Source organism: Canis aureus, chromosome 31, assembly GCF_053574225.1.
Source record: "Canis aureus isolate CA01 chromosome 31, VMU_Caureus_v.1.0, whole genome shotgun sequence".
Lineage (NCBI taxonomy): Eukaryota > Metazoa > Chordata > Mammalia > Carnivora > Canidae > Canis > Canis aureus.
In genome coordinates this window covers 12,853,417-12,872,878 of record NC_135641.1, presented here as the reverse complement: position 1 = coordinate 12,872,878, position 19,462 = coordinate 12,853,417, and the positions used below count along the sequence as shown (strand labels likewise).

Here is a 19,462-nt window from a genome sequence, read left to right as displayed (position 1 = left end):
TGTTAACTTTGATTAATGCAGTGTTCCTGGAAATCACCTGCTGAAGAATGTGAGGCATGTCCCAGTGGTGATGCACGGCCTTTCACTTACGTGCATTTGACTCTCGGGAAAGACAAAATAAGCACCAAAAGGAGAAAACACATTCAGTGAGCGAGAAGCACAAATTTCAACCCAACCTTTAGTCATGAATGCCTTGCTCAGGCTGTCCTGGATCGAGCTGGTTGGCCTGGCTCTCTCTGACCAAGCCACAGGCAAAGCTAGCAGCAAAATCCACATAACTCCCCGCTGTCTAGTGGGTGTTCCTGCTACCCCCTACCCCCTAACATCTCCATTCCGCATTCCCCATAGGGGCCTTTCACTCTGACGTTTCCATGCTGCTCTGTTAGAACTTGGTGTATATGCATATGGTGGAACGTACCCTGCATCAGTTCCTTCTGGCTCGAGTCTGTTTTCTAGAAGTAGACCTTTACCGATTGACCTGCCCCTTCCCATAAGCATGTTGCTTTTGTAGGAAAGCAACTTCATTTAACACTGTCATAACAAACCCTAAGAGATAGAAATCCCACTTGCCCAGCTTGGTTATGAAATCAGCAGTCTAGGTGTTTTTATGCACCTGCGAAGTCACATATAAATGACTCTGTTGCTTTATATAAGTCTACAAATCTTTTTTTTTTAATTTTTATTTATTTTTATGATAGTCACACAGAGAGAGAGAGAGGCAGAGACACAGGCAGAAGGAGAGGCAGAGACACAGGCAGAGGGAGAAGCAGGCTCCATGCACCGGGAGCCTGACGTGGGATTCGATCCCGGGTCTCCAGGATCGCGCCCTGGGCCAAAGGCAGGCGCTAAACCGCTGCGCCACCCAGGGATCCCAAGTCTACAAATCTTTCGCAAAGATTTTGATGCAGGCTTTTCATGCACAGCTGTCATCTTGGGGCACTGAAAATACATTCAGGGTCAGCCAAATACATACCAGCTGTATTTGTACAGAACTACAGAAACAACAGAAGTGTCTACATTGAATCTGTACTGTTTTTTTTTTATAAGACACCCTCCTTTGGATTTTAATCCATGAAATGGGTATATTACCTTATAGACCAGATCCACTATGTAGTTGAAATCTGAGTTGATGACAGTAGTGGAGTAACAGCTGCCTTGTGATGTGTTTTCCCTCTGTTGTCGTGGGGGTCTTGGTCTGTCTTGGCAGCCGGGGCTCGTGATAAGCCATCACGCAGACCACACGTTAAGCAGCTTCTGCCAGTGGCAGTCGGGATTGATGGGCAAAGACGGCACCCGCCATGACCACGCCATCTTGCTGACAGGTCTGGACATATGTTCCTGGAAGAATGAGCCCTGTGACACCTTGGGTAAGACCCTCCCTCAGAGTTTTGAGGAGCACTGTGCACTCTCAGGGGCCTGGGATGTTGAGGGTTCGCCCCCTGTAGCCAATCCACAGCGGTACCTGCTGCCGAATCCAGCTGTCAGAACAGATGTGCTTCCCTGTGTGCACTTCACGCCAAGCATAAGTGTGTGCATTTACTCCCCCAAAGTGATTACTTCACAAGGAAAAGTCCCTCGGAGATTCAAGAATTCCTTTAAGAAACTGTTTCTCTCTTTTCATCTCCCATTTGTGAGAACAGGGTGAAGGGATTCAAGGGTGTCCCATTCTGTGGCAGAAACATTTATGAATGTTTGTAGAGATGTAGCAATATTACATTCCCGATTTCCCTTTGCTAGACAGCAGCATTTGCTGAATGCTGCAATCTTAACAATTTTTTTAACCTGTTTATGAGGCTGGGTATGTGTTGGAGGTAGTACTTTGATATTTTCCCAAAGAGTGTAAAGCACAATGTGCCATTGACCAGGGTTCTCCTGGATGTTTTTTCTAACCCTACATTTCTTTCTGGGATGTTACACAGAAAGAGCTCGGCTGAACAGAGGTTAATTGTGACTGCTTGTTCCTGGAAAGACCTGCTTACAAGGCGAGCCCTGGCCTGCCTCTGAGAACCAGGACTCTGGGGTGCTTCCCAGCACCTTGCTTGAAGAGCTGGCTCACTGTGCCTACACCACTCGCTTGCACAGATAATGGAGTTTACACAGAGCGTCTGCCTTCCTTCTGGGAGTCTGGAGTTTGGGTGCAGGCCAGGCAGGGCTGCTGTGTGATCAGCCCTGGATAAAATCCTTGGGTCCTGGGTCTCTAATGAGCCTGCCTCGTGGTTCTGGGGGAATTGGGTGCATCCTGTGTGGATCCACTGGGAGACGCTCTGGAAACTCTTGCATGGTTTCCTCTAGACCTTTTCCCATGCACTCCTTCCCTTTGCTAATTTTGTTCTTCTGCATCGTTTGGTATCTGTATGAAACTATACCTGTGAGTATGACAAAGGCCGAGTCCTGTGAAACCCCCTGGCGAGTCTTTGGACCTGGGCTGGTCTTGGGGACCTCCTGATGCACTCATTTTCTATGGTACTTTCTTATTCAGACTTTTGAGAACACAGATTTTTTTTTAAGATTTTATGTATTTATTCACGAGAGAAAGATAGAGAGAGGCAGAAATGCAGGCAGAAGGAAAAGCAGGCCCCCTGTGGGGAACTTGATATGGGACTCGATCCCAGGACTCTGGGATCACACCCTGAGCCAAAGGCAGACGCTCAACCACTGAGCCACCCTGGCATCCCCACAGATATTTATTTAAAAAGGCAGAAATTCTCCTCCATCTACAGTGAATCCCCTTCTTTTGCTTTGCTCCAATTATAGCCTGTGACGTGAGCACCATATAGAGCCATGATTTTTTTTCCATGTGGAGAGCAGATCCCCTTCACTCATGTTGCAAAGAGCCCTTTATGTGCTTGTCTGATAGTTTCCATTCAGATTTCACTAGGTGAAGCTAAGAAACACACCTCTCTAAAGGATGGAGGATAAACAGGCATATATAATACACCATCTTCATTTTATTGCAACAACACTGCTGTATATTCTTTTGGTCTCTGTGCCCTGTAGGATTTGCGCCCATAAGTGGAATGTGTAGTAAATATCGCAGCTGCACGATTAATGAAGATACAGGTCTTGGACTGGCCTTCACCATTGCCCACGAGTCTGGACACAAGTGAGTGCACTCCATGGGAGGGTGGATTCTGGGGTGCTTTCCCTACTGGATGATTGCCATAGAAATACTGATTTATTAGGTCAAGTCTGTAAGAGGCATCCCATTTATCCAAGGAGAATGTCACCAACAAGTAGGACATGGATCCTTTAAGTACTTCTTATGTTTTTGTTTGTTTGGTTGGTTGATTTTTATTTTTTTTTAAAACAGGCTACATGCCCATTATAGAGCCCAACATGGGGATTGAACTCACAACCATGAGATCAAGACCTGAGCTGAGGTCAGGAATCAGATACTTAACCAACTGAGCCACCCAGGGCTCCCCTTCTTATGTTTTTATTTTAGTGCCCAACCATGCATAGTCTAAAGCCATGGAGATTCCCACATTTACACTCTCTGCCCTCTGCTCTCCCTTCACTTCCCGGCTCACACATGCGTGTACAATTGCACTCAGTTGTCTCAGCCTCTGCTCTTTTGTCCTGTTTTGCACTTTGGTCCTGTGTGCTGACCTCATTCCATGGTTAGTTCCTATGGGGGACGACAGTGACAAGGAGGCCTCCTGTTGTCAACAGTTACCCTGGAGTTTTGCATATAATTTCTAGGCACATATTTTTTGACCGATGTGCCAAGCAGAGTTTGGGGAATGCAGGTTAGACGAGAGGCTGGGCCTGGTAGGAACTGGTCTGCTGCCCAAATTTCCATATGCCCAGCATGGTCAGTTTCGAAATGGAGGAAGTCAGGGTGCACTGGGCCTGGATTTGGCACAGGTTGATGTCAGCGCTGGACTGGCAGGGCTCAGCGACAGGTGGCCTGTCATTGGTGGCATCTTTAACATGCAAATTTTACATTCGTTTCTATAGAATTAAAACTTTCTGTCAATTACTTACAGGAACTATCATTCTTAAATGAGATTTCCTGGGCCAATCATTCTATAAGCTGCCTTGGGTCAAGGCATCTCTGTTAGAGCTTTTGCCTTCCAGAGGCTCACCTGCTATTTCCTGTACTTGTGTAATCAGCGTGAGCTCCAGCAGTGGGAGCGCAGGTGTCTTCCTGCTACACTGCAGTTCTGCTTGAAGTTTCTTCCAGAAAATGCACAACCAGGCTTTTTTGCTTTTTACTTTCACCCTGATTTTACTTACAAATCACAAAATCTGCAAAAGGCAGTGTTCATGATTCAGTTTTTGCAGAACCGACCTCTCCATCCCCGGGTATAAATGGACTGAGGCTATGCCTGTTCTCTGTACCTGTTCACAACATCTGTGGGTACACGCACACATGTCTGTGTGCTTCTGTGCATATATGCGCACCTGCCTGTAGTAGGCCTTGACTGTGTGAACTGATGACCTGAAAATGAAGCTTATACTCTGCTTCTGATCCTTTCATCATTAGAGGTAATGATTGACTTTTTCAGTGCCTAGAAAATTTCCCCTACACTTTATGAAGCTTCCAGTTAAATCATAATTGTATTTCTAATAGGCTGCTAGAGTTAAAACTTCAAAAACTCTCATTAAGTTAACGACACGAGGCTCCTGCTGTCCCCTGAACCATACCTGAATCTAATTAAACAATCCAGGTAAGAAATGTTTAAGTCACAAAGGCTGAGCCGCTCAGTATTAAGGGAGCAGATGAAGCGCAGGACTGGCCATGCACACAGCTGCAGGTGGCAGGTCTAACCAAAGTTAAACTGAATCCATCGGAGACTGGTCTTCAGTGTCAGCAAGAATCAGTGTCTTTTTTTTATTTTTTTCAAAGCAGTCAATTAATATTCCTTTTCATCACCAGGACTGGATCTAGATGGAGAAACTCTTTCTTCCAAACAAGATAAATGTGTATTTTGTTTTTTGGGTTTTTAAAAATATTTTATTTATTTATTCATGAGAGACACAGAGAGAGAAGTAGAGACACCGGCAGAGGGACAAGCAGGCTCCCTGCGGGGAGCCCAATGCTGGACTCGATCCCAAGACCATGACCTGAGCCAAAGGCAGATGCTCAACCACTGAGCCACCGAGGCACCTCAAGATGAAAGTGTTTTTATTGCAAGTGGGATGATGGGTGGGAGCAAGGAAATGGGCTGTAGTTTGGATGAAGGGGAGTTCCCCCACCCCCTCTCCTCTAGACTTAATGTCCAGAAAATTATCAGGTCCTTCTTGAGCTCACCTGACATTTAGAAGACAGGATGCAAGAGACAGGAACTGGGAACTCTGACCATTTCATTTCGCCAATGAAGTCACTTCCAATCATATTGAGGAAATAGGAAGTTCTTGTAGGAGATGTGCAAATGAGTTGCATGTGCCAAATGGCGAAATGAGTGACAATAGTACTACTAGTAATAACGGCAGTACTAATAGTATCACCTGCTGTTCGTGGAACACTTTTTGTGAGATTTGCAGAGCGATTTCACATGCAGCTCAAGCCAGGGATACCACTGGGGACACTCCTGTCTCTGCTCCACCAGTCTGGCGGGTAGACTATGCCAAGTGTTCAGCAAATGTGAATGAATGGAACAGACAGAGTGAGTCAGGGAAGAGTAGATGGATGAACGGAGTCATTTGCCATGACAACTATATCAAATGGGAGAAACATGCAAGACTCAGTGATCTAACCCCATGGGTTTTTGTTGCATTGAATTGAAAATGAACACACCTATCCAGTTCATTTATTTAATAAGTATCACTTCTTGCAGAAGAGTTGTAGCTTTGGTGCTTGGATCAAGCATCATAACATCAACAGCATGTCTGTCAACGAACTCCAAGGGGAGTCTATTTTTTGAGTTCTGCACCTTAAGGATTAATAAGTAATCTTACATCTGTTAGGACTTTATAAAACATCCTGTCTTACAGGTTAATTTTACTTCTTCAGGTTTGTTTACATTCAGAGGATATTACTGAAGTTGGAGGTGTACTTTTACTCCAGGCTTTTCAGCCAGAGGTTTTCTAACCTTTGACTCAAAGAAAGATCTCTGTGGATGTCCAGCCAATTTCTTCTACTAAGTCCAGTTATTTTCATGTCAGGGCATCTTGTGGTTTCACTAAGAAATCTGACTTCCATAGGGAATCGCTAAGAACCAGTGTTTGGATTTGTGTTGGGAAAGGAAGGGAGATGGAGCCAGCAGTGAGGATGTGTGTTCTCCTTTAGGATGCGGGATTGAGTCGGGATCGTTCCTAAACCAGTGGTGTAGCATAAGCATCCTGGCATGTTCAATCACTTTGCATAGGATGTGCAGGTTGCTAGACGCAGTTGTTGAAAATCAGCATAGACACATTGAGCTCAGAGCTACAGGTTTTGGAGGACAAGTCACCTGAATGGCATGAGTCCATTTGGAAATCCCTGTGTACTAAGGAAGTCATGCAATCGAGGAGTAGGACCTTAAGCCTGGGATTCTGGATCCACATGGTTCTCCTGCAGCTCGGCAGCCAGCAGTGCGTGTTGCCTTTTCTTCTCTTGCCTAGGCTTCCATCTGCAAAACCAAGAGAGTCTGAGATCCTCTGCATGTGTTTGCAAGAGCAATTTAAAGTGTATTGGTTGAGCTGAGCATTCATAGCATACAACACAGGCTTAAATGCTTAACTTGCATTATCGTTTCAGACTATCAAGACAATATTAAAACATATTTGCTGTGCTTAGGAGTATTCAGGACCCATCATTCTGCCACCTGTCTTCTCCCGCATATATTGACCCCATTCACTGGGTACAATTTCCATCCTGCCAGCAAAACATTGTGTGGGGTTCTATGAAAAGACTAGTGATTCACCCCCTCCAAGAGTCTTAACAGAAAGACAAAATAGATATGGTGTGCAAAGATCGGGCCATGCAGGCTGTAGGCATTGCAAGAGGCCACATAAGGGAGGACCAGGGAAGTCCCGAAAGAAGCAGAATTGGCTTCCTAATACAGTTAGCTCAAGCAGGCTTGGCTGGTGAGGTTAGATGCCCTTTCACACATTTGATGGTGAGGTGTAAACCTCCCCGAGTTGTGGCTGTGCTGCGTCATCAACCTGACTCAACCTGAGTCCCTATAGCTGGGTCAGGGAGGCACCAGTGATTCTGAAGGCTTATAGAATATCATAAAGATCTTCTGGCCAGAGATTGTAAGATTGCCCTCTAGGGAGCCCAGCAGGTTGTGGGTCATTCCTTACAAATTTTATTTTTTGTACCTCCTAAGACTTTTTGTTCCTGAATCCAAAAAGTATTTGACACCTATTGACTTTTGGCTGCACACACACACACACACACACACACGCACACCATACGTATGTATACAAGTAACATGTGGGTAGTGAGTAAAATGAGCAAGATCACATTTGAATCAGGAAATGGATAGAAGTTAAGGATTTTCCTTTGCAATATGCATAGTGCCAGGTCTTCTGTGCAATATTAGAGCAAGGTTTTATTATATAGATAAGGAAAATGAGGCCTGGTGACTTAAGTAAATTGCCTCAAATCCAATTGCTTGTGAATGACAGAGGTAAGACCCTGATCGAGGCCCCCAGCTGCTCAGCCTCCCCTTTTTTGGTTGCTTGACCTGCCCCAACCCCCGAGACCTGCCTGATGCTGTGTCCACATCAGCTTCTTCCCTCTCAAGGGTGGGAGTTGAGGGGGTGTGCTTCTTGGAAAGTCCACATCAGAGCTCTGATACCTAGGTCCACTTATGGCAGTGTCATGGCACCAAGGGTGTGATTTAACCATCCGGATGACATGTTTACTTCAAAGAGTTTCTTGTTTCCTTAACTACTGCTGTCTGAATAGTCTGAGATAGTTGATACAACCTCTAACAAGATGTGGCCATTCATCATTTCAGGTAACTCATTAGTAATAAGGGAATATTTGCTGCTGCAATGGAATCACTCAAAACATACTGTAGAGACATTAAAAGCATTGCACTCTGAATATAATTCTCAAGTCCAGTTTAATCTGAAATTATGTTTACACTTGGGTATTTGAGTGGGCGTTATAGCTGAAAGGTTGGTCTTATTTATGCAACAAACATCAGTGGAGAACCTGTTTTGGGCTAGTGAGTGTACTGGCCTGGGGCTGAGCATGGATAAGAAGAACCTCTGTCCTCTAGAAACTTAAAAGCTAGTAGATGGGAAAGAAAACAGTATATACTGTTACAACATATGGGGTGATAAAAACTTTGAATGAAATACTATGGTTCGGGATCCCTGGGCGGCGCAGCAGTTTGGCGCCTGCCTTTGGCCCAGGGCGCGATCCTGAAGACCCAGGATCGAATCCCACATCAGGCTCCTGGTGCATGGAGCCTGCTTCTCCCTCTGCCTGTGTCTCTGCCTCTCTCTCTCTCTCTGTGTGTGACTATCATAAATAAATAAAAAAAAATTATAAAAAAAAAAAAAAAAGAAATACTATGGTTCACGGAAGCAAAGAAAATGGTATGAATAACTTGAATAGTTATTATATTTCTTGGTTGCCAAAATACCAGCCTTATCTTCAAAATATGTTCTGTTCATCCTTCCATGACTTTATTAATGTTGCTATCAAATGTGATCACTGTGTGGTACTTTTCATGCTAATGTACTGGCATCCATCACAGTACAATATATGGGCATCGTACTTCTTGGAAAGACAACTCACAAAGTTGTCTTTGTGTCAGTAGTCATGCTGAGATTTGGGTGGGCATCATCGGGATTACTTTACTGCATTAGAATACACCCAAATACCAGAGCCTAACTCCCAAGCTACTAAATAAAAAAATCTACCAGGAAGGGCTCTGAGGTGCTACACTATGTGCTGCATTTCTCAGGTATTTTGACACACAGCAGAGTTTGAGAATCAATTCTAAAAAGAATCATTGAAAATACCTTAGATTGAAAAGTTTAAGACCCACATGTCGCCGGACCAGGGCTGTTGTGGCTCTCATTTCCTTAGAAATGTAGGCAGAGTGGTAGCAAATTTATCTCGGGTACCCCAAACCACATCTTCATAGGTCAAGGGCCACCTAAAAGAGGGTACCCTGGTCATTCGTTTTCCTAACTTCCTCCCCAAGGCAGCCACCCATATGTGATTACAGGCTGAATCCCTTTCGTAGCCATGACACATTTCCTCTGCTATATGGTTACCCTGGCCTTGATTGATTGCTTTTAATAGAACTTCAGAGGATGGGTGGAGGCTGAAATGACTCCATCTGCATCACCCTTGGTACTGAGCAGGAATTTTGCAGAAATTCAACAATGTTTGCACGCCAGATTTCCTTGGATACGCCCTTCAATCGTGCTCGTGTTACGCTCTTGCCCGGGTCCTGCCTGGGCTCTGTTGTCCGGAGTGTCAGGTCCCAGTTCTGACTCTGAGATGGTGGGCACGGGCCCCTCCAGTCCTCATTCTTGGTGGCACGATATTCTATGTACTTTATAGGCTTTTTCAGGAGGTTCAAGTTAGAAAATACAAATAATGTGGTTAATATCCGGCTTGAAAACTAGTGAGTGCTTACAAGTGTTAGCTGTTATTTTTGCTGATACTATTAAATCTCTATTAGCAAGCCATTAAGTGGGAAACTGTGTCTTTAGCCTCAGTAGCAAGTGCAGATTCCCTGGCCCACTGTTGGAGCCCGTTTCCCTGGTGCTTAGAGTCTTCTGTCCCTGCCTCCTCTTGTCATGGGATTCTTGGTGGAAGAATGTCCTCAAGCCCAGTAGCCATCTTGCCCTTCATTGCTTTGCCCCTGGCCTTCCCCTTTGCCCTGTACCCCACTCATGTGGAACCCCATTATCTAAGAATCCATACAGTGATTTGGCAGGTACTAGACAGACATTAATGGCCAGCAATGACTCGACTCTCTAAGAATATATTTGCCCTAATGGGAAGTCTTCAGGGTCAAATAGAGCTCTCAAATCCCCCAGGCTTTCTCCCTGAGGCAGTTAGTTGTGCTTTTCTAGGGTAGATGAAGATGGCAACCTGAGACGCCCCTACAGGCCAAAGCTCTAGGCAGTTAAGAAGAAGCTGATTTGGTGGAGAGATGTAATGACTTAGTGAATGGCATTCTTATAGGCATAGGGCTAGAGCTTTCTCAAGTGACAGTGAGGGGGTGCCAGTTGACATTGTGGAATTGGCCCATCTGTAAAGGATCCTGTTAAGGACTCTAAGAGCCAATGTAGCTTGAGTCCCAGATGGTCTGATTTTTAGGGAGGAGCAACAGGTGTACCTTTAAGCAATTCCCGCACATAAAGGCAGCCAGAACACCCCATGGAGCTACTTCTTCCAAAGGGACGCAAGGAATGTGGTCCAGCTGTGACCGTCCCAGCAGTGCAGACCTGGCGTGAGGTGGAGTAGCCCCTGGCGGGATTAGGGACAAAGTGTCAGCATCGCAGGGGACCTGCAAGAGGAAGTCAGCTCTCCAGTTATAGGAGGCATCCAAGTCACCTGGGGAACCCACATTTGTGTTTCTGACAAACACCTGGAAGTTCTAAAAATTCCCGGTGAGCAGAAAAGAGTGTAGAGAGATGAAGCACTATAGAACACTGTCAGCATTATCAAGATCAAGTGACCTGCCCTCCACACCCCACTTGAAATTTTTTTAAAAAATAATTAGAACATCTGTCTTTAGCAGACATCTGGACGTGTGCTCCATTTTCTGTTGGTGTGCTCTTTCAAACAACTGACCAAATGGTAGCTCTACTGTCCACCATTTGGCTGTACAGACATTTTATTTCTGCCTGTCTGGCACCCAGAAGGGAGGCGTCCACAGCATTGGCATGTGTGTTTGCTAGAATATATTAGGTCATTGATGCTGTTCTTTGTTTTGAAAGAATCATTTCTTTCTCTCGTAGCTTCGGCATGGTCCATGATGGAGAAGGGAACATGTGCAAAAAGTCTGAGGGCAACATCATGTCCCCTACATTGGCAGGACGCAACGGGGTCTTCTCCTGGTCACCCTGCAGCCGCCAGTACCTGCACAAATTTCTAAGGTATGAACTCCTGGAGCTGGTTGTATGTCCCTTAGCGCCCTTATAGATCCCTCCCTGATCAGCCTGATTCTATCCAAGCAGCCCAGGCGTGGCTGTGACTTCCCAAGATGGTTCCCATTCGAAGGTGTCTTGAGACATTCACTTGGCCAAGAAGTTTGCCAAACATTTCCTTTGAGCGCCAAGTCCTGCAGGCTTGAGCCAACATCATTTGACCTTTAGACTCAAAGGAAACCCAAGATACTTACCAAATCAAAGTATTTGTCACTAATGCTGAGTTGTTTTAAATTCTCACTTCCGTAACTAAACATTTTTTATTCATGGATTGGAAGACCTGCCATGCACAGAGTGGGAAAACAGCACATGTAACTTTTGGGGATTTTTTTTGGGTGGGGGTTGCTTTTCCACAAACTGCATTTCTTATTAGAAGAAGAAACCTTAGCCTGTTTCTAAAATCTCACAATTTTAATAATTATTTTTGGAAACTTTTATGATAGCACAAGCATAGTCAATACTTTGACCTCCTGAAAAAGATAGTCAGGAGATTTTAAACCTTTTAGAGAAAGAAGGGACTTTAAGGAGCAGCCTTAGATCTGCTAGTAAGACTGATTGTCCCCCAAATCTCCAGGACGTTGAGTTTGGAGTTTGTTTTCAGCTTAAGGCTCGAGCCTTATTTCTGACTCGCACCATCTTCCTACACAGGTCAACAAGTCTGCTGCACGGGGTCCTCCCATCCTGCAGCTGCTGCTTCTTATAGGAGTTAGTTGTGCACAGCAGCCAGCAGTTCCCAGGGCAGGAGGGGGCCGAGGAGGGCGTGCAGGACAGGGCTGTGTTCCTGGCAGCAAGGACGCAGCTGACGGCCCACATTGCAAGGGGCTGGGTCAGGAATGTCGTCTGCCCCTGTGCTCCGAGGGGAGAGACAGAGGCCCACGTGTGCCCATTGTTGGCCCCAGCTCCTGCCACGGGGGAAACGGAACCCAGATTTCGGTGTGGGCATCCTGGCCCCGGCCCCTGGCCCCGGCCTCTCCCCCTCTGCTCCCAGGAAGCCTGGATGCAAACAGCCCAGCAACAGCACTTCTGTTGAAATCAGAGCCTCTACTTTTGTTATCTTAACACACTGACTTGTTTGAATTTGAAAAAGATGGGAGACTGTCTTCCTTCATGTGGAAAGTAGCTTTTAACTCTGGGAAGGTGACCTCCTCTGAGAAGCAGCTTAGGCTCCCAGCATTCCCTCCTTCTCGTCCCTTCTGAGTGGGTTCTCTGGGGCCCCAGCAGTGGCACCTGCAACCCACTGCGGTCCCAAGATTCTGTTCCTCGTGGCAGACACACCCCTTTCCACCTATGTCATTTCGGGAACATTACTGTTGCCCTGGCCCTGGCAAGGAGACCTGCTTTTGCTCAGCAGGGAGGACATGTGTATTTGTTGTACAGAAATGTAGTTTGCCAGACACACAGAAGGCTTATGCTCCCTCTCTGACGAACATGCCGACTCTCAATAATCCACTGATTCCTGTCAAGGAGACACAAAGCATGTGCTTCCTTATTCCCCAAATGCGTCAGTGCTGGCAGGAAAGGGGCCGCCGCGGTTAGTTCTCCATTAAATGGGTTCACATTTCTGAGATTCATCAAGGAAGGTTTGAGAGTTAGCACTCTTGTGTCGGTGATATGTGCTTGGACAAAGCTAACAAACCAAATCACCTTACTTTAAGAACTTGGAGCAGATTATGACAAGAAAACATACAAAAAAGTCTTTAGGGGCACCTGGGTGGCTCAGTCAGTTAAGCATCTGACTCTTGATTTTGGCTCAGGTCATGATCTCAGGGATTGAGCCCCATATTGGGCTCTGCACTGGATGTGGAGCCTGCTTGGGCTTCTCTCTCTCCCCCTGCCCGTCTGCACTCATGCACGCTCTCTCTCTTAAAAAAAAGTAGGGGTGGGGACACCTGGATGGCTCAGTGGTTGAGCGTCTGCTTTCGGCTCAGGTTGTGATCCTGGGGTCCTAAGATTGAGTCCTACATCAGGCTCCCTGCATGGAACCTACTTCTCCCTTCGCCTGTATCTCTGCCTCTCTCTCTGTGTCTCTCATGAATAAATAAATAAAATCTTAAACAAAATTAGAATTGACAGATGAACAGGAAGAGCAAATGAAAATAAAAAATGAAAAACAAAAAAACAGAATTATATCAATCTTAAAATACAGACTTTGGCTGTGATTTTGTTTTTGTTTTTGTTTTTTTTTAATTTTTATTTATTTATGATAGTCACACAGAGAGAGAGAGCAAGAGAGGCAGAGACACAGGCTGAGGGAGAAGCAGACTCCATGCACCGGGAGCCCGACGTGGGATTCGATCCCGGGTCTCCAGGATCACGCCCTGGACCAAAGGCAGGCGCCAAACCGCTGCGCCACCCAGGGATCCCTGGCTGTGATTTTGAAGCTTGAAATTGGGCAGAAGTCTTTCTAGGAAGCAAAGCAAGAAAGGAGATCAAATCTATTCACAGTAACACAAAATAGGGCAAATACCAACATTTCAAGGAAAGTGAGGCTTTTGCCAGCACAGAATTCTTTAAAAGAAATGAAACTGTGTCTATATATATACAGAACTATAGGTCTATCCAAGTGCCTGCAGTGATAGACGTCTCTATATATTTTATACACATCCTTTATATTTACAGAATACTCTTTATGCATCTGCTATATAAAATATATTTCACATACTTGTAACAAATTATATGTCATAGAGTGAGTGCTTGTAAGTACTAATAGTCACACAAAATAAAAACATTGGTAGAAAATACCTCAGTGGTTACGGTGGGCACACTAACCCACGTTGCCTGATGGCTCCCCCCTTCTACCCTCCTCTGGAGCCCACGCTAGGGGGAGTCCATCCTGGGCCAGTCCCAGACACCAGGACATATGCCTCTACCTCTCCTGTTTTTGCCCCAACATGATGCCAGCCACTGAATAGGGAACATGGAGTGGAGGTGTGGCCCCAGGGTGCATGACCCATGCTGGCTGGACCAGAACTGGAGGAGGAGAAACAGATTGGCAACTCCCAGGAGCCACCAGCTTAGCTGCCAGATATCTACCTTCCAAGTGCAACCGGTGCACGTTCCTACAGTAAAAGCCCAGAACTAGTTCTTCCAAGCTAGGAATTAGTGGCAAAAGTATCCCACTCCTACTGTACCCTATAGACGCCATTCAGGCTTCCACTGGCCTCTACTGAGCTCCTCACCTTGGGTTTTAGGTTTTCTTTATTTTCTCCTTCCCTTTTTCTCTTTCTTTATTATTTTTTCAATAAAACCTCTCCTTCCCTTTTTTTTCTGTTGCACAAATTACATTGTCTTGTCTCTAGAACACCTCGGGACGGGGTCATGTGGGTATTTCTGTTGGTTATACGCCCGTTTGTTCATTATCACAGACCACTCCCTGCACCCACGTGGAGCCTCAAGCCCGGGGCTTGTTTCCCTTCCTCGCTGCCTGTCCCCTCAGTCCTCCAGATGACCTTGTAGCAAGTCTTCTGAACCTTCTGAGGTCTTTCCTCGTGTTCTTATGATGAGACTTCACATCAGTCAAGATATTTTACCGCCTAAGGGAAAGATGGCTGTCTTCCATATTTTATGCCTCCCAAGAAGAGTGAGAGTTTTGTGGGTAATATCTGTCTCTTGGTAATATAAATCTTTATTCTAGTAACATAGGCTTGATTGTTTTTCTATTACTTCTATTACCAGAAAAGACAGTGTTAGCATCATTCTACAAGTGACATGACACATCCAGGTCCTTTCAACATTTGCTGTACCCTGTGCTGGGTTCTTATGGAGTCAGGTTGGGCATTGTTAGCGTTGTTTGTAGCTGATTCTTGCAGCTGTTCAGATTTGTTTAGTGTGTGTGTGTGTGTGCGCGCGCGCACACACACACGCACGTGAGTGAAGAATTCTGCTTTCTGTAATAAAAAAAGAGCATAAATATAAGTTCCCATTGGCGTTTTCTATATCACAGATCCTTTCTATACTTTTCTAGATTATTTTTCAAAATTTTGACAGCTTTTTCATCTCTGTGGTTTTGATGAAAAGAATCACTATTAATTTTTTTGAAATGTACCCAGACAGCCTGGAAAGCACAGGATGCGAGATTTGGGTGTACAGTTAGAATCAGCATCATGAAAGAATCCAGATAAGGTTTTTAAGCTGCCAAGAACTATAGGAGAACTCATGGAAAGAGAATAGTTATATGCTTAGAGAACACTTGTTTTGATGACATTAGATATGGGCTGTGATCTTCAAATCAGACTGTAGTCCCAGCAGGGGTTGCCAAGAGTGTGGTTCAAAGACATGTTTGCTCTGGGATCCCAGGACGGTTCGATGTCTGCTCAAGTGTGCTCATTTGTTTTTGTGTCAGTCCGTAAAACCCTTGTGTGGCGATTCAGTAATAAACTTTTATTTTCAAGAACTTTGCCAATTTTGCTGGGCCACATGATTATAAACAGATATGCAGGATTATACATGCTCAAATTTGTTTTCTTGAAAGAGTAAATTTTCCAAGAGAGCCTCCTGTTGTCAAATTCACTCAAGCTTTCTTTTTCTTGGGATGACCAGTCGTGAATCGGACATGTCTACACTGTGTTAGCAGTGATGTCTCTTTGGTTTAATGAATCAGAGACTATCTTCTTTGACATGTTTGCTGACTTCCTGCTTTCCAAGTAATCACAATCCCGTTATGTTCTCTACCAATTAGGTGGCTCTTTGGATATGATCCCAACAATGAGTAAGGATAAGTGGCTAACTTTTAAAGATGAGTCCACTTTCCCTTATTAGCATTTGGTACGTGGAAGAAAAATATAGAAAAAAAAAAAAAAAAAGGAAGTCAACTGGTCCAAAGTTGTCAGCACAACTTTCTCCACAGTTGGTAGTCAAGAAGGATAGATACATGTTTGGAGTAAATTCATCAACCTAGTCAGTGAAGTCATGTGTCATTTCCTAGGAACAGACACAGACCTCATCTCTTTACTCATGTCTGTGTCCAGGAGGCCGAGGACGAGGGAAATTTTAGCTCATTATTTTAAAGCAATAACATTAACAGCAGGGACTCATCTTCAATTTACTTTTTAAAAATTTGAATCATGTACTACACATTAGTGAACATGCCTCCCCTCTGACCCCATGATCCTATTTTCAGTCCATGGGGTAAAGGGCCCTCGCTGGCAACCAGGAGCTTGAGGGGTGCGTGGATCCCCTGCCGTGCCCCATACCACCTTTGTCAATGAGAAAATTTGATTTGACCCAAGAGCCCATTAAGCATGTTTTGGGGTGTAATGGAAAGAACACATTTCACTTCATATCTTGCCCTGCTGTACAGTGTTCATCATGAGAAAAACCAAGCCACAGCTGTCCGTGGTTTCCGCAGTGAGATTGGAGAACGGGCTCTGCCCTGTGGTGGAAAGAGCAGCCCACGAAATCAGAGCTGACATGCTGATCGTGTCTCTATCATTCATGTCTGGGAAGGCCTTGACGTTGGCAAGTCACATAATCTGTTCCGAGGGCCCCTGTTCCTGACTTGGGCAAGGAGGGGAGACAACTGTCAGATCTCTCAAGCTCTCTCACATGTTATGGCTGGTCAGTTAGAGCAGGAAAAGGATTTTGAAATATCACTCTGGTACCTTTGACCTTGCCTTGTTTTTTATTAACATTATTTTTGTGGTGATTAAAAAGATCTGCAGAAAAGCACAAAATTTAAGGGTGCAGCTCAGTGAATGAACTCACATAGTGCGTTGTAGTGTAACTTCTTCCCAGAAGAACCAGCAGTTCTAAGATGAATGGGTTCTGGGGGCTCTCATGCACAGCATGGTGACTGGTGAACAGCCCTGTATTCTATGTTTGAAAGCTGCTAGGAGAGTAGATCTTAAAAGTTCTCTTGGAGCGCCTGGGTGGTTCAGTCAGTTAAGTGTCCAACTTTTCATCTCAGCTCAGGTCTTGATCACAGGGTCATGAGTTTGAGCCTCACATTGGGCTCCATACCAAGTGTGGAGCCTACTTAAAAAAAAAGTTCTCATGATACAACAGTCACAAATCCAAGTATGTGAGGTGATAGATGTGTTAACCAACCTGTATAAAAAGTTACAGAGCACAGTGATCACCCTCTGGGGTGCTTACTCTCATCATCATTTCCCTCCTCCCCAGAGATGACCATTCTACTAATGCAGGACACCATAGGTTAGTTTTGCCTGTTTCTGAACTTTCTATGAACGGAATCATGAGTTACCTACTACTCTGTATCTGGAGTCTTTGGCTAAACATCATGATTATGAGATTCATCCTTGTTGCTGCATAAAAAATAGCATTATTTAATATTATTTATAATAATAATTGAACAAAAATTTATTTAATAATAAAATTTAATATTATATATACATATGTATATATGTATATATAAAATATATAAATAAAATTTAATATTATGTATACGTATATGTGTGTCTATGTGTGTGTGTATATATATGATCATATGTAGGACTGGAACTTTAGGGTTGTAAATATGCAGTCTGCAGTGTTAGGAGACAACACCCAACAACTTCCCTACAGGGTTGTGCAAAGTCACATGTCCACAGTTATGAGTGTTCACATGGCCCTGAACCCTTGCCAACACTTGGTCTTGTTGGTCTTTTCCATTTTAGCCATTTTGCTTGTGTATAAGTGGCAGAGCAAAGTGGTCACTAAAGAGAATGAATATCTTTTTACATGTTTAATGGTCATTTGAATAATCTTTTGTGAAGTGCCTGCTCAAATCTCTTGTGAATTAAGTTCCTTTATTTTTTCTTGTCTCTTGATGGGAGCACATTATACATTCTGAACACGTTGTCCATTATGGAAAATATGTATTAGGTAAGTATCTTCTGTCACTCTATGACTTGGTATTTACTCATTTAATGGTGACTTTTGGTTAACAGGTTTTCTTAAAAGATTTCATTTATTTATTCATGAAAGGCAGAGACACAGGCAGAGGGAGAAGCAGGCTCCCTGCAGGGAGACCGATGAAGGACTCAATCCCAGGACCCCAGCATCACAACCTGAGCTAAAGGCAGACACTTAACCACTGAGCCACCCGGGCATCCCTCTTTTTGCAACAGAGTCCAAATTAATCCATACATTTCCTTTAGGGTTAGTATTTTTTGTGGGTTGCTGGAATAAAAAAGCTCTGCTTACCCAGAGTCACAAATATATTCTCCCACATGATATACAAGCATTATGGTTTGGCTTATCACATGTAGGCCACTGACTTCTGTCTGCGGCATGCAACAGAGTCAAAACACGTTTTGTTCATGTGGATACTATGGTGGATTGTTTGCACAGTGGCTTTTCCTTTCCGCATTCCACCCACATCATGGGGTCTTCTCACACCTGCCCCATTGGCCCTGTGCTTAGCTGTGAGACCTGCTGCGACCAAGGGGGAGACAGCAGACATGTTCAAGCAGGAGGCTAACCCAAAGGACGAGGGTCAGATCCACCTGGGGAATTGCAGTCCTTCGGAGGTGAGGCTAGCTGGAGCCAACTTGCACATCCCAGCAGTGATATGTGTGTTCCTGCCCCTTCTTCCAGGCTCCAGCTCTGTACACTTCATTTTTCTTGGCCGGGCGGGAACCTTGTCCTCTTGCCATGTGCTTATACATTTACATTTACACATACTATAAAAATTCCTGAACCTGTGAACCTACTTGAATTTTCAGCCTCTTGCTGGGGCCAGTTTGGCTGACTTTTCCTAGTTTCCTGTCCATGGGATAGGGATAATATTGCCACCCTGACGTTGCCTCAGGGACATAATAGGGAACATCAGAGAAAGGTTCTATGGAATTCCAAGATTCCCAAATCACTCTTGTCTTGGAGTGTTAATGATGCTTTTATTCATTTTTTCTTTATGGAAAACTATCCCTTTGCATTAGGATCATAGTAGCAGCGATAGACAAGTCATTTATTAAATGCTCACAATGAGCTGGCCACTGCTCTCAACACTTCGCTGTTATTTGATTTAATCTATACTTCTCAGTTTGCTCTGAAAAGGCTTCTTCTTTTTTTTTAAAAGATTTTATTTATTTATTCATGAGAGACACACAGAGAAAGGCAGAGAAACAGGCAGAAGGAGAAGCAGGCTCCCCACAGGAAGACTCGACCCCAGGACCCTGGGATCACGACCTGAGCCAAAGGCAGAAGTTCAACCACTAAGTCACCCAGGTGCCCCTCTGAAAAGGTTCCTGACCTCCTTGTATGTAGGACTGGTGTCTCATCCACAATAGCTGGTGCCGCACAGCCCTCGTGTTTCATGTATGAATATGAATTGAAGTCATGCACAAGTGGGCTCCAGGGCAGGGGAATCTGTGACTGGGCCATGGAGATTGAGGCCAAAAAGATCCTAGTCAAGGTGGGCAGCCTCACAAAGAAAAGTGTAGGGATCCATGGGCAGGTCTGC

The 19,462-nt window shown here is 44.6% G+C and overlaps 1 protein-coding gene across 1 annotated transcript in view; it reads left to right on the top strand.

Annotated features, from left to right (window-relative positions):
• The window catches only part of ADAMTS16 (ADAM metallopeptidase with thrombospondin type 1 motif 16), a 148,689-nt gene that overhangs the window by 41,729 nt on the left and 87,498 nt on the right, over positions 1–19,462 (top strand). The window contains exons 7-9 of the mRNA XM_077879512.1: positions 1,208–1,367; positions 2,998–3,103; positions 10,873–11,010. Coding sequence (XP_077735638.1) covers positions 1,208–1,367; positions 2,998–3,103; positions 10,873–11,010 — 404 coding nt within the window. The remainder of the gene's footprint in view (positions 1–1,207; positions 1,368–2,997; positions 3,104–10,872; positions 11,011–19,462) is intronic.